Source organism: Cydia splendana, chromosome 16 (assembly GCF_910591565.1).
Source record: "Cydia splendana chromosome 16, ilCydSple1.2, whole genome shotgun sequence".
In the NCBI taxonomy this organism is placed as follows: Eukaryota; Metazoa; Arthropoda; class Insecta; order Lepidoptera; family Tortricidae; genus Cydia; species Cydia splendana.
The window spans coordinates 3,174,779-3,190,476 of record NC_085975.1 but is presented as its reverse complement, the minus strand read 5'-3'; the positions used below and the strand labels follow the sequence as shown (position 1 = coordinate 3,190,476).

General features: G+C 39.2%; 3 protein-coding genes across 3 annotated transcripts in view; 2 read left to right on the top strand and 1 right to left on the bottom strand.

Annotated features, from left to right (window-relative positions):
• The window catches only part of LOC134798069 (alpha-protein kinase 1-like), a 51,036-nt gene extending 39,691 nt beyond the window's left edge, over positions 1-11,345 (top strand). The window contains exons 2-3 of the mRNA XM_063770402.1: positions 6,803-10,392; positions 10,782-11,345. Coding sequence (XP_063626472.1) covers positions 6,803-10,392; positions 10,782-11,118 — 3,927 coding nt within the window. The 3' untranslated portion in view covers positions 11,119-11,345. The remainder of the gene's footprint in view (positions 1-6,802; positions 10,393-10,781) is intronic.
• A 1,380-nt stretch (positions 11,346-12,725) lies between these two features.
• Positions 12,726-15,698, top strand: part of LOC134798110 (oxysterol-binding protein-related protein 9-like) — a 69,221-nt gene continuing 66,248 nt past the window's right edge. The window contains exon 1 of the mRNA XM_063770450.1: positions 12,726-12,971. Coding sequence (XP_063626520.1) covers positions 12,870-12,971 — 102 coding nt within the window. The 5' untranslated portion in view covers positions 12,726-12,869. The remainder of the gene's footprint in view (positions 12,972-15,698) is intronic.
• Positions 14,033-15,698, bottom strand: part of LOC134797976 (very long chain fatty acid elongase 7-like) — a 55,040-nt gene continuing 53,374 nt past the window's right edge. Inside the window, exons 4-5 of the mRNA XM_063770312.1 lie at positions 15,161-15,303; positions 14,033-14,263 (exon numbers count right to left, since the gene is read on the bottom strand). Of these exons, the coding sequence (XP_063626382.1) occupies positions 14,069-14,263; positions 15,161-15,303 (338 nt within the window). The 3' untranslated portion in view covers positions 14,033-14,068. The remainder of the gene's footprint in view (positions 14,264-15,160; positions 15,304-15,698) is intronic.

Here is a 15,698-nt window from a genome sequence, read left to right as displayed (position 1 = left end):
ACTTTGTAAAACAAACATACATATCGCTGAGGATGTTTGTATTATTCTCTTTTTCTTAGACTGTGTAAATTATAGTTTAACATCGTATACTTAACACAAATATTTCGATTAAAATAAAGGAGAGAAGGTATACAAATATATTATCTAAATTTAAAGTCAGAAGACGTCCACTGCTCGGCATAGGCCTCCAAAAATATCTAATCAAATCTTTACAATAGCTCGGGCGTTGTCCTCATCCCGTGGTCTTCCGCAAAGTAACGCGATCTTATTCAGTCGTCTCTCTATCTTTTTAGCGGCCTTCGCCGGTCGTATCCTCTGATACTGTAGGCAGATAAGGCATAGCTACTAAGATTCTCTTAATACGAGTTTTTTATATAAAATTTATTAGAGTTAGACCAAGAAAAGTCTGCCGCGATTTTGATAGCCCACGCACTGCAAGTGTTATTTTAAACGTCAAACTTCTATGAAATTTTGACTCTAAATAATGTCCCATAAATCGAGGTTTTTAATATATGACTCTACAGAGCGCTGAAGTTCATTAAGTACACTTTTATTTACCGAATCGTAAATTATAAATGTTAGAGTCTGTGCGGAAAGAGAAGAGTCGTGGAATGTATTGGGCCCCATACATTCCACGACTCTTCTCTTTCCGCACAAACTCTAACTATGGGTATTGCGTTACAGATATGTACCTAATCAGCCATATATTTCCTAATTGGTGTTTAAGTAGTCATCATTAAATTAACGGCTACTTCAGCTTAAAACAAGCATCCAATCTTCGTATTTAATGCGACCGATGGCAATAAGTTTTGCAAGTTTTAACGTGGGCACTGAAATCGCTGTTTTATCGATATAAGCTTAGAGTCATTTTCAAACACGACAGGTCTAATGACAGCCGATGGCAGGTGTAATAAAACAGTTCGGTGAACCATGTAATAATTATGTGGATTGTGGAGTCACTTGATTTAATGAGGTTATGATATGTTGGGTGATGATAGTAATTGTCATGTGCTCATCTCTGTTAGGCTCTCATTATTGGATGGATTAACGAAAAATTTAAATTCTTTAGATATAGGTATGCGTTTAGATAGGTGTATATATCAAAGGTGATCGGCGAACCATATATATATATATAAAGTCACTGAAAATTTTATAGAACGCGACAGGGGCCATTTAAGGCCACTTGCACTAACTCGGGGTAACCGGTTAAACCGTTAACCCAGTGTCAAATTCTACTGGTAACCATGGTAACTCCAGGTTTAACCGGCTAACCCCGTGGTAGTGAATGGTGCAAGTGGCCCTTAGCGATTTTGCAATAAAAGTAAATATAATAGTTTTTGGAGATATAAACAATAAACGTTATCCTCGTATTTATAAAATCTAATCGTTTACAAGCGTTACAAACCAGCGCATCATAAAGTGGCACAATTTATTTGCGTAAAATTAGTTTGAACACTTTGAACGACAAGTACCTATACATTTTACCTAAGCCTAGTAATCTCAAAAATACAAGTGGCCTAAGTCAATGCACAATTTCACAAAATAACCAATTACACTTTGATAACACTGTTTAAAAACGATTAAACCAACATAAATCAAATACATTACAACCCGCTAACATCTCATCTATCATCCAAAATTAGTCGCATCTTATCCGCTTTGCATAACATCCGCTAGTTTGGAGAAATTATCGCGTATCTCCAATTTAAGCCAATTTAAACCTTAGCTACCAATCAATAATGGCGAAAACGTGAAAAGAAAAGTGCCAAACGAATGTGAGGTAACAGACGCTATTGTGGTTTTTTTCTTCTCACGATGAGGCAGATAAAATGTTTATTGTTACGGTTCGCTGTTTTTGTCACAATCTGGGAGGAAGACGGGTCAATAGAATGCTGAGTGTGGATAAGAACTTGATAATAAAAAAATGGCTGACAGTGGAAAGTTTCCGTTGGGTTTTTAATGAAATATGACAGGTACGGTATGTTATTGTATGACCATCATTTTTGACGGAAATGACGTTTAGCTATTAAATAGTTATACAAAGTTAAATTCAGACGAAAGGTTTCAAAAAGTTAACTTACTTGTTATTCGAATCTGACAACTCAAAAGGTTAAGATAGAGATCGGAATTTAACTGTAGGTAACAATTGAAGTACCTCTACTCGTATAAAAAAAGTTTCTACTAGTAGAAACTTTTTAGTACTTAAATTACTAGGTACTAATACTTAAATTGATAGGTACTTAAATTGAGGTTCCATTGTTAGAGGTATAATTTTATAGTTTTAACGTACCTAAACTCCAGCCCAGTTTTTTATTTAATCAACACTTAACTACTCGTAGATATTTTACAATTAAATGCTCAGTCTACTTACGTAAGTATTACTGCTGTCACCTTTGTACCTAGCTTTTACTAAAATATTGTATCTCTTTGACCTAACGTCCATGACCTGTTTCCGAGTCTAAAATTATAAATGCTCAATACTCATTTTGGTAGAAATCGTAAGTGCGAATAGGCCGTTCGTTTTCATTTCTATTTGTCATTGTAAGCTATTGTATGCAAAGTATAATAATAGTGAAATGCTGCTTTTTGCTCACAAACGCCAGGGAACTTGAAGTTTATTGTATAGCATACTTACATGCTATTATAGTTTTTAGAATCATTAGTTTTATATATGCCGATAAATTGGACAAACTGTGTGAAGTTCATGTTAGTTAGAGGAACTAAGCGTGATAATCGGGTTCCTTGTTACTAAAAACGTAGGTACATTTATGTATAATGATATAATTAATGATAATAAGATAAAAGTCGGACGTATTGCTAATAAATAATTGTAATACATTTGCATTCGCTTACGCTAACGCAAATCCAAACCTATGCAAGCACGACGCACTGAGACCCTTCTGAAAGCCAGATTTGCAAGACCGAAGTGATCCCATAAGTGTCCCGTAAACAAAGTTTTGTACGGAACACTAAAATATGAGAATTTAAATTGAATGACAATCTGAATACAGGCCCAGTAACATTGTACTACCTTTTATAAGAATGACATGTTACTAAATAGCTTCAAACCAGCCCCAGTGGTTACTTTTACTTCTCAATTCGGTAAGAGGTTTAAGGTTACTATTGCGAAAACAAGTTGAAATTCGTCTGATGCATCGATCAAATTTCGTTCGTCTTTTTTACATGGTGTCAAACAAGATTAGGGTAAGCAGATACTGCAGTCTCTGAACGATACGAAATTTGCTATATGATTAGCAGTCGTAGGAAATAATGATGATAATTGATAATATTTCGGTCACATTTAATGCATCCTTATTTTTTACCACCAAAAGGTTTGTAACGATCCCGAGAGGGTTGGTTCTTTTCATTAAAGAACCTTAAGGAGCGCGTTTCATTAAAAAAAACTTGTAATTCAAGTAGGACTTTGTTTTTCTAATTAAATATTCGGTTTCAAATAGAAGACTCGCTTGAATTTTGTATTTGTTGTAAGTTTTCATGAAAGCTGTTTCTATCTTCTCCCAAATGCAGGGTGTTTTTTTAGTCACCTGGAATAATTTACGAGGTAAATATATAGGTCCTACTGAGCAACTTTTACTATTGGGCCAACCCCGAAATCGCGGAATAAAATTGACTCTCCCATATGTTGGCTGGTTGATGTTGATAATATTTTGTATGGAAGAGTCTTTTTTTGCGATTTCGGGGTTGGTCCCATACTGAAAGCTGCTCAGTATGACCTGTATATTCACCCCGTAAATGATTGCAAGTGTAAGTGACTATTAAATTTACACCCTGTATCTATTTCCCAAATTATATGACCTAGATGACATTCCACAGCCTCAGGCCCCTAAATCATTTTATGATCGATGATCGTTTCAATACTTTCGAGACACTGCCACATATAATCTATAACATCGATCTAATGGCCCACGATAGTTCCGGTTGGATCAATACACCTACTGTTTGATTTTTGACAATGGAGAAGAGTTTAGTGTGGGCTTAGATTGTTTCGATACAGTTTTCTTTTTTTGTTTATTTATCTAGCTCAAATTATTGTGACATGCGGCTTTTCTAAACCACTACTTTTTAATTTTCCAAAAATTTACATCTTGAGAAACTTATGCCACTCAAGTAAGAGTACTCAATGAATTCTAATTCTTTAAAATCTTCATAATTTATATTTTACCTATTCCTTTTTAACAAAGTGCTTGTGTCATAATTACCAGACGTCGTAAATGTTATAGCATTTTTGGTGCAGCGGCGTGGTGTTAACGGAATTGGTATAGATAATTCCAACTGAAACGGTAAATTAAGGTTAATATTAACGTAATTAACGCTAATTAATCATTAGGGTTGAAATTGTTTATACCAATTCCGCTAACACCACTCCGCTGCACCGAAAATGCTATAAAATTTACGATGTCTGATAATTACAGATAAAAACAAAATAGCCAATTAAGGCTTGTAGCGCGTTTATAAATAAAACAATAATATTTCCTTTTATTTAATTTATGAGTCAAGTTTTTTCTTTCCCACAATTTGTCGCTGCAAAGCCTGTGTGTGTGTGTGTGTGTGTGTGTGTGTGTGTGTGTGTGTGTGTGTGTGTGTGTGTGGGTGTGTGTGTGTGTGTGTGTGTGTGTGATCTTAGACTGACTTTACCCCTTTACCCACATAACAACGCCTTAAAACAGTAGGTAAGTAACCTCCATAACCAGGACGAATAGTCAATGATGTCTATAGCGTCGCCACCTTACCTATTGTAAGGCGCCCGTTAAAGGCGGGCTACCGGCGCGCGCGCCGAATTCGGTCTACTTTTATTCTTATTGGAATGCCGGTCAACAGGTTCCACGAAATTTCCTTGAGAGGCGGTCTAAGATGACGGCGGTAGCGGTTTTGATTTAATCGGGGTACGAGCGTATGTACGTTGACAAAAAAAATGCGGCATAGGTATTGGTGATAATTTTAACAAACGTTTTATGTACCTACCTATGTACATATCAAAGCTAAAGGAGCATATTTTGAAGATACTACTTTTTGTTTTAAATAACTGATTGTAGTTCCTTTTAATTTTTATGACTTTAATAAAAGTATGTCTTAGAAAAATATTCCAAAAAAAAGTAGTCAACGTATTTTTGGGCCATCCTGTACCTATCTACTTAATTGTGTTTGGGGTTTTTTAGAATTGTCTCGATTAGTTGCCTGTGGAAACAATAAGTACAGTCGCGAAAAAGCTTGCAAAAAAAATTTTTTTAAGTAGGTACTTATTAATGATCAGCAACCCACATGCTCTATTAACGATTCGTTAACCATGGGGCGTTATTTGCCACCACCAAATAAAAAAATATATTTAAAAAAACAAATTCCGCTACTCTCGTACCTTGGCCCAGCCCCTTTCCAACGTAAACATTATCTCATACTTAGTGCTTTTACACTTTCTCCCCAAACACCTCTGGTGACCGTTTAGTATTACGTTCGGTTGTCATCCGATCCGGGTCGATTCTGAGGGCCTATCGCGACCCACGTTCGACGTGTTGCCTCCCTGTCACACTTACGTACGAATTTACATGTGCGACAGAGAGGCAACACGTCGAACGTGGTTCGTGGTAGGCCCTCAGAATATAAAATGTTGTTTATTTTCTGTTATTATACCTGTACCCACTTACAGTTAGTTTCATATATTTGTCTTCGAGAAATGCACCCATTGCTTGACCAAGCTAAGTTGGCAGCGATTTTGATAGTACAGACTGCGCAATGGTTTATTTAAACGTCATAATTTCATAGAAGTTTGACGTTTAAAATAACACTTGCACAGTTTAGACTATCATAATCGCTGCAAACTTAGCTTGGTCTAACAAACACAAAAAAAAAAACATTACAGTAACTACCTAATACCTACTCAAAAAAAGTAAAATGCCGACCTACAATAATTTAGGAATCGTGAGTCGACGGCGTGAAATCGATTCCGTCTCAATGTCAAGGCGACGGCCATTTACTTTACTATCTGTTTCTTTCGTCTGCCGAATGTTAAAAAGAGAAAATAACATCGTGATGAGACTGATGATAGTGATGATACTACTGCACTACTTTTGTTTTGTGCACGTATTTTCAAAGTCCGTAAATAGGAAACTACCAATTGTTTTTAACCTTATAACAAATGAGGATCTAAAATTCTAAATAATCTTATTGTATTTTCTAAAGTGTAGATAAATTTTAAAAGATTCTAATTGCATTGCACAGAGCCAACGTTAATTCCGATTATTGGTACAGTACAATACCTACAATCTGTTTGGTGTATTTTTCCCGCCTACAACTTTTTTTTTAAATCCTATTACTGTTAAGCCCCCTGCACACTCGTGCGCGAATCGATTTTCGCAGACAGCGAAATCGACTCCACATTCGCGTTCGCGGCTTCGCCCGCGATTCACGCGCATAGTCTGGAGGGGGCTTCAAATTCTTGAGAAAAGCAAAAGTAATCGATATTACGTTGCTGTCAGACCGAAATCGATATGCTTTTTATCGATACCTTAGAACCATAACCCCGGCTACACACGTAACTATAAATCGTAACGATTAAACTGTGCAGTCCGAACTGCGCAGTTTTATCTACCGTGTGTATGACAAATCGTTGTCGATTATCGTAACGATTTGTCATACACACGGTAGATAAAACTGCGCAGTTCGGACTGCACAGTTTAATCGCTACGATTTATCGTTACGTATGTAGCCGGCATAACTTATCACAATTAATAAAAGTTAATCTGTTGATGTTTTAATTTTATTTATATTTTGTTTTTATTTGTTTCAGGTTACAGCCCTGGCTGTGCTCAGCATAACAAGCGCAAAAAACTCAACTACGAAAGCGAAACCGAAACGACAACTTGATAACATCCGAACACCGCAAAATCTACAATACTCTTTGGTACTTCCTCACTCGAGAGTGGCTTCCTTCCGGTCACTGACAAGCAGCCGAAGAATTTCTCATGGCGTACCACGGGCTGGGAAACTTCCACCTTATGCCGTCCAGATGGAGCCTGTAGTTCAATATTCGCAAAAGGACCCTCTTTATGATCCCACTCTTGATAACTTTGATGATACTGTAGTCAACAAGAATGAAATCTACGCTCAGCCTAAGATCTTGAATATTCACGACCAATCAGCTGAAAGTTATGGCCCTCCGTTTGGATCGCTCCCGACAGCGCCGTTATATAGCCAAGGAGGTCACCCCCAGTATTATGAAGCTCCAGAGCCTATTATTGAAATTATAATTAAAGAATCTAATGAATCTTTGCCCGCGCCACCACCTCAGCTGATTCCGAAAAAGAAGAAGGAACCGGTCCAAGTATTCTATGTAAAATACAGCAAGGATCCGCATTCTAAGGACAAGGTTGTGTATGAAAAGCCGGTCCCCGCGATCACTCCCCCTACCAACCACCAAGATGAAAATGAACACCATGAAGACTATGTCACAGTGACTCCTGAACCATTTTACGGTCCTCGTGAAACAACAACACTAAGAGCTATCATCAAACCCGAGTCTGAACAATATCACAGTGACAGCAGCGTAAAAGTGACTTTTGGAAGTGAAGGTCATGGCCGCCATTACAGTGACAGGCGTGAAAGTAGTCCTCAAACTGAGGATCACGAAGAGACTGCCCCAAGACCGGCTATAGCGTATCCTCAACAACAGCCCAACCACCCACCATTAGAGCGGTCAGCTACACCAAAACCTCAATTTCATGAATCTGCTTTAAGACCGCAGAGTCATTCAGGTCCTACTCCGCAGACATACCGTCCTACCCAACATGCGCAAAACCGTATTCAATTCCAACAACCTAATATTCCCAACGAGCAGCAACTCCCACGACAAGGTCCTTCTGTATCTCCATTCCGAACACAAACTCTCGTTCCTCGCCCAAATCCATTGGGTCCTTCTCCATCAGCTAGCCCCATTGGTTCTTTTTCAAACAGCGGCCTGGGATCCTTCTTTGCAAATAACGGCCCTGGACCTATTACTCACTTCGGTAATGGTCCTAGTGTTCCAGGACCTGTTGGCCCTACCTTCTCTCCCACGTTCCCTCGGCCTTCCAACAATCCACCATCATTCCACTCCCGTCAGAATCCACCATTTACATCTAGGCCGCATTTCAATGGACCTCCAAGAGGCCCCCCTGCCTTCCATTCTGGCCCACAGAGACCATTCCATCAAGGTCCAGTTCAGACATTCTTTGATGAACCCAAATACTTGCAAGAAAATTATCACACTATAACAACTGAGCAGATCGACCAGTCAAAAGATCAGTTGGCGCCAAATAGGCAACCTAACTTTAACTTCATACCCAAACCTAGCCCAAGCCCTACGCCTTCCCATTTCCAAGAACATCTGTCGCGTCCTCAGCATATCCCAACGAGCCAACAAATACCCCAGCAGAGACCACCTCAACAGTTCTTAGACTCTCACAGTAAACCCTCCTTTGCTGCTTCTCCCAGCAGATCTCCTTTCTTCAACCTTAAGCCATCGCCTCCACAGATTGAAGATAATCGTCCTCCTTTCCATCAGTTCTCTTCGGTACAAAATCAACCACAGCAGCCTCCTTTCGGTTTCCATCAAGGACCCCAATCTCAGCCTAGACCTACTCCTATATCACCAACTCAGCAAAGCATTCGCAACCAGCATTCCTTCCCTGGACCTTCTCCCATCCCTCATACACAATTCCTTCCTCAACCTTCATCCCCTCCGCTATTCAACTTCCACGCGCAACCATCTCCGGCACCAGAGCTACATAACCAATTCCATCAGATATCACCTTCCGAGAGACCACATTTCGCTCAACCGCAAGGTCCAAGTGAAAGACCATTCTTGGGTAGTCAGTCTAGTTTCCATGACCAGGCCAATCTTCAACATCAACAGAATGTTGGACAATTTGTACCCAACGGTGGGGAATTAGTTGCCGCTATACCCAAATATGAACAACATATTACAGTAACAGGACCTACAACTGACTACAGTAGTCTAAGCGGATCTAATCAACCTACAACTGCAGCCAGTCATAACGCCGAACAACAATATCAAGAACAACAACAAAGACAACTGCAACAGGAACGTCATCAGCAGCAACAACAACAGTACCAGCAGCAACAACAAGATCAACAACGTCTCCAACAACAACAACAACAATATCAGCAACAGCAACAACAGCACCAACGTCAGCAGCAACAACAGCACCAACGTCAGCAGCAACAACAGCAAGAGCAGGAGCAGCAACAGCAGCAACAATATGACGCTGAACAAGAACAAGTCAGGTTGCAATTAGCTCAAAACGTCAAAAAACAACAAGAGGAAATTCAACGACTTCAATCTCAATTATTGCAAGCTCAACAACAACAGCCACAGCAACAGTATCAACTAACTCAGTCTCGTAACAACTACAATCAACAACAATTTGAAAGCTCATCACCCAAGTACCAGTTCTCGAATGACAGACAACAGCAACCTACGTTCTCCTCTAGCACCCCATCTCCGGCCTATTACCAATCAACCTCCAGAACTGTCGAAATTAAGCCAACCACTCAGAAGTACGTCTCATCTACATTGAACTCGATAAGCACTACTCCAGAGGCGAAGAAGGAAGAGAAGAAAAACAAAAAGCCTGCCGTAGAACTTCCCGACGAAGTTCCGGATGACCTTCGCCAACAACTGCTATCATCGGGTATCTTAGACAACGCTGACATTAGCATATTAGATTATGACAAGGTTGGAGAGACTCCTTTGGAATCTTTGCCTCCAGATCAGCTAGCCAACTTTTTCAGCGCTGGTGGTGGACAACAAATTGCCGCTAGTGAAAATAGACCGATAGTAGTAAAACCTAACGGGGATTTCATTCAATCAAGAATTGATGACGAAGAAGAGGATGACCAGGAAATTGCTGCGTCTGAAAATGTGCCAAGCTATGTAGCGCCACCGCCGTCACAAAAACAAGCCGTGGAAATGAAAGTCGTCCACTTCGATCCTAAAAGCGACAAGGGCCAGAATATTGCGAAAGAGTATGTCCAAGAAGATGCTACCCAATTAGAGCCTGTGGCCCTGAACGATAAGAAGTATAACAGGTACTTGCCACTGAAAGTGAGTGGTAACCAATTTCCTCTACCTGATATCTTGAAGGGTAGGAAAGTAACTTCAGTTGTCGTGTTAGCCCCTGTTGAAACTGAGGCTTTGAATGGTGATCATTCCAGGGCCGAACGCGCAACTAGCACTAGCTTAAAAGGCATTAAGTTCGTCGCTGGTGACAGCCTGTATGACTTGCTGAAACGGCCATCGAAGGAGAATTTCGAGAAATGGCTTGAAACTGAAAAGAAGACAGAGTCAGATCTCCAGTCAGTTATTCTACTTGTGCTCGGGTAAGATATTATATTTTTAAAATATTTTTCGGTACTAAGTACAAAATCTAAAAGAAAACTTTTCGGTTCAAAATCTAAATCAGAAAACATGACTTTCAATGGAAGCGAGTTTATCTTGTGCAAGAGCGCTCGAGGTACTTGAGTCATAGGTAGATTTAAAAGCATGTTTTCATGTAATTTATATCATCTAAATAAAAAATCTCTTATCTTATTCTTATCCTTTATGAATTAAAGTTATTCTGATCTGATACGTGAAAGAGATACCTACATATACAGTTTGTTTTTTTATAAATGAGAAGTACCAATAATGCTGAAGTCCCCCCCTTATAAACTTATTCTTCGAAAAAGCTTTTTATGAACGTTCTTCAAATACACTTTTTTATTTCCAGGAATGACACGGCTCCAGAAGAAAAGGAAATCTTCATGTACGACGTATCGTCAGGAAATGTTAACAAGCTCAGCGGTGAACTCTCAAATGCCTTTGTCGAAGCAGCTGAAAACAACTCACTCAGCAAAGATATTGAAAAACTCGCTATCGAAGGAGAAGGGACTCCTGAAAACTTCGACAAGGAAACAGACGACAAAATCGCTGAAGGATCAGAAAATGTGCCATTATTAGTAGACTTGTCTGGCCTCAGTCTAGACCAAGACAACAGAAATCAAGTGTCAATATCATCGGGATATAGTAAAACAAAACTCGGGCGATCATTAAGAAGGCATTCATAATAAGCGCGCCGCAAGGCGTGCGACCCTGTAAATAGTGTAGAATAGTATTACTAAATTAAAACTACGTGATTTCACGTACTTAGTCCATATTTTTTTTATGAAAGTGATAATCGGGTTGTACAATATAAAGTACTTGAAAATAATGCATTTTATTTTCTCGATTTTCCGTAGTGATCCCAATATATGATGTTATTGTGGTAACAATTAAATAAATTTGTATTTTGTTACTTTGCTATTTATTTATTTTACTTTTACGGTAAGCGCGCGGACAGTTTTTGAAATTAACGTATTTGTTCAAATGATAATTTATTATTATTTGGAGCCTCTCGTGTCCCACTGCTGGGCAAAGGCCTCCCCCCAATTTCTCCACAAATCTCTGTCCAGTGCTATATCTGGCCACTTCTTTAAAAAGGAGTCTAGTTCATCCCGCCATCGCCGGCAGGGTCTGCCTGGTCCCCGATTTGAGTTTTCGGGCTCCCACTCTGAAGTGATTTTGCCTCACAACTCATTCGGCATTCGGCAGACGTGACCAGCCCAGTCCCATTTTAGCTTGGCCGCCTTCCGAGCTACATCGACGATTTGGGTCTTGGAGCGTAGCGTGGTGTTCCGGACTCGATCCACCAATTTGACACCTAATATGCTACGCTCCATGGCTCGTTGGCAAACCCCGAGTCCGGACTTCTGAGCTTTAGTCAAAGACCAAGTCTGTGCACCGTAGGTTAGAACTGGGAGTATGCACATGTCCATGAGCTTCCGTTTCAGTGACATCGGAAGATTACCTTTCATCAGGTGTTTCATGGACCAATAGCTCCTCCAGGCGTTTTCAATTCGTCTTTCGACCTCTTTTTCCTGACGCGCCTGGAAGGAGACTAATTGGCCAAATAAATGTACTCACGGACATGATAATTGTTACAGAAAATATAATTTTGTGACAATCTTTCTCTTCACTGTAAGCTAAGCTGAATAAGACTTATTCTGTGACCAGTGGCGGATTTGCAGTGTTGGTCGCCCTAGATCCCAGGCCCTGTAGCCGCTAGCCGCCCCTTTCTCAGCACCTATCTATATACTGCCGCCTTGCTGCCGCCCCTAATATCTTGCCGCTCTAGACCCGAGAGGCCTACTGGGACTTAGGGCAAATCCGCCATGGCTGTGGGTTGTGTAATTTGGGCACTAGACGATGACGATAGTATGATATATATACCTACGTAAATACATATAAAAGATCCATAACCCAGGGACAAATGTTCGTTATAAAAACACAAATAGGTAATTTTAAAATACTCGCTAAATCTTTCCTTTAGTAGAAAAATATCAAAATCACGTTTTATTAAAACCTGTAATCCTATACCTTTAATTGCTTTTGTTAGAAAGAGAGACAAATATGTAGAGATTAAAAGTTACAGGCCTTTACAAAACGCTACTCAGCGTATTTAAATCGCTTAGATATTTCTAAAGTAGCTTTTTACAAGATCTATGAATTCTATGATATAAAAGGATGTCACTTCATTTCTTTTGATTGTATTGTCAAATCGATTGAAAATTGTAAGTATCGATACTATCGATTACTGAACATACCTAGAATCCGAACGAGCGCACAAAGCAGCGGCTGTTACGTTGGCAACACTGATATTCTGCCAACTAAATGTCAAACATATGGATTATTTATGGTGGAGGGCCTCTGCCGCAGTGTAAAATTTACTGTTTTTAGTTTTTTCATGACTTTCGACATTATATTTTCGTTTTAAATAATCATGATGGAGGGTTCCTTAAGTAAATGGACGAATGTGATGAAAGGTTGGCAGTATCGGTGGTTCGTTCTGGATGAAAATGCCGGACTCCTCTCCTACTACACGGTAAGTGACGTTTCACTATTATTTTCTCCGCTGTCTATTACAGTTGATTACAGTGATAAATACTGCCAGATTTTTTGTGTAAAGTACGGGTTATCGGCACATTAATTGCCCATTACATTATAGATGCTTCTCAATATCTACTAAAGTTAGAATCATAATGAAAACTACATGTATAGTTTTAAAAAGTTTTATTGTTTTTAATCTCTAAAATAATAATTTATTTTAGAGAAAGCAGTGGTTATCAATGCGTAAAGATATGACTCAGCCACTTGTTGTTTCTTTACACTTTTTCTAATTGCATTGAATTACTATTGATAATGAGTATTATAGAATTCCATTAATGAAAGGTTACTTGTTGACTTAATTGCTATATTGAATCTAAACAATGAACTCATTCCGAATTCCATGTTAATTAGAAGAGTACAGATATGATACAACTACTCAAAATATTTATATTGTTGAGTGAACTTAAACTTACATAGCATAAACACTAGTCACTAACTCTCTAGCCTCCTAAGGCCCAAGGTCCAACCTATAGTACTTCTTCAGTTAGATGAAATTTAAACCATATTCAATTGGAACAGTTGCATTTCTTTTGTTTCATTAAATTTTCTACCAAGTAAAAATCAACTCTATTCCCTGCACTATAGGTTCAAATTTCAGTGGCAATTTTAGGTTTTTCATTTGTATGGCTGGGCCTTAGGAGGATAGGCTGCTTCATTTATTTTAGTGGATGAAACGGGAATCAATGTTAAACCAGTTGGACAATCACGCATGATTTTTCATTTATAAGTAGTTATTTTAGACCAGACAATTGATTTGCTTGCATGGAACATAATCTTATGATAAAATTTAATCAGTCTGCACAATTGTAAACAACTTAACCCTTGGTATGCCCTTGACAAAAATGTGCTACTGAATGAATAACTGTGAAATTATAAATTACAGTGCAAATTGTCTGGGACGCATACAGGACAGACAAAAGATGTCAAAAAACAGTTTATTTTTTATTTTATATTTAAAGTTTCTCAACCTTCTCATAAACTGCACTTATTGTATGCGGATCTCTGACCTGATCTTACATTAAAATAAATAGGTTATTCAGATTTCTTCACTCCGTTCCCATTTAACTCCGCTTTGTCTTTCCTGATGTAACTTTCCCTGAAGAAGTTTAAGAACATGTAGTAAACAAATATCACGTTAGGGAAGAATAGAAGTGGCATGCCCATTGACGCCGGGCAGCTCGGCAGGAACACTTGAGCGCTGTACACAAGCATGAATGTGAATTGGATCTGAAAGAGAAACATTTTAGTGGCCAGGTTACCATTTTTTTAGGGTTCCGTACTCAAATGGTAAAACGGGACCCTATTACTAAGACTCCGCTGTCCGTCCGTCCATCTGTCACCAGGCTGTATCTCACGAACCGTGATAGCTAGACAGTTGAAAATTTCACAGATTATGTATTTCTGTTGCCGCTATAACAACAAATACTAAAAACAGAATAAAATAAAGATTAAAGTTGGGCTCCCATACAACAAACGTGATTTTTGACCGAAGTTAAGCAACGTCGGGCGGGGTCAGTACTTGGATCCATGGGTGACCGTTTTTTTTTGCCGTTTTTGCATTATGGTACGGAACCCTTCGTGCGCGAGTCCGACTCGCACTTGCCCGGTTTTTTTTTGACTTAACATCATAACATTTAATATATTATAATCATATAACGTTATGATTGATATGAATATACAAACTGACACGATTTTCACTTTTATAACTCCCATGTCCCATGTTTAAGTTCCCTATTAGTTAAAAAAGTATTATATCATTGTTGGGATTATTTAAAAAAGCACTGGTGGCCTAGTGGCAAGAGCATGTGACTTTCAATCCGGAGGTTGCGGGTTCAAACTCTGGCTCTTACCAATTAGTTTTTCGGAACTTATGTACGAAATATCATTTGATATGTACCAGTCGCTTTTCAGTGAAGGAAATCATCGTGAGGAAACCGGACTAATCCCAACAAGGCTTATTTTTCCACCTGGGTTGGAAGGTCAGATGGCTTTCGAAAACACTAGTGCCTACGCCAATTCTCGGGATTAGTTGCCAAGCAGACCTCAGGCTCCCATGAGCCGTGGCCAAAAGCCGGGATAACGCAAGGAAGATGATTGTCGGGATTATTTCTTACTATTTCTTACCATCTGCACAATAGTGAGCCATTTCTTGTATTTTATGAGCGTTGCTTTGACTACCGGGCTGCCTTCGGCCGACATAAGGTAGTACAGGTACATTATGACGTGCACGGCATTGTTGATCATCGGCGAGAAGGACGTTATGCCACCTGTTGAAAAAGATTGTGTGTGTAGTCAAAGTGTAAAGCATAAAAAAACCGGGCAAGTGCGAGTCGGACTCGCGCACGAAGGGTTCCGTACCATAATGCAAAAAAAAAAAAACAAAAAAAAAAGCAAAAAAAAACCGCTCACCCATCCAAATACTGACCACTCCCGACGTTGCTTAACTTTGGTCAAAAATCACGTTTGTTGTATAGGAGCCCCATTTAAATCTTTATTTTATTCTGTTTTTAGTATTTGTTGTTATAGCGGCAACAGAAATACATCATCTGTGAAAATTTCAACTGTCTAGCTATCACGGTTCGTGAGATACAGCCTGGTGACAGACGGACGGACGGACGGACGGACGGACGGACGGACAGCGAAGTCTTAGTAATAGGGTCCC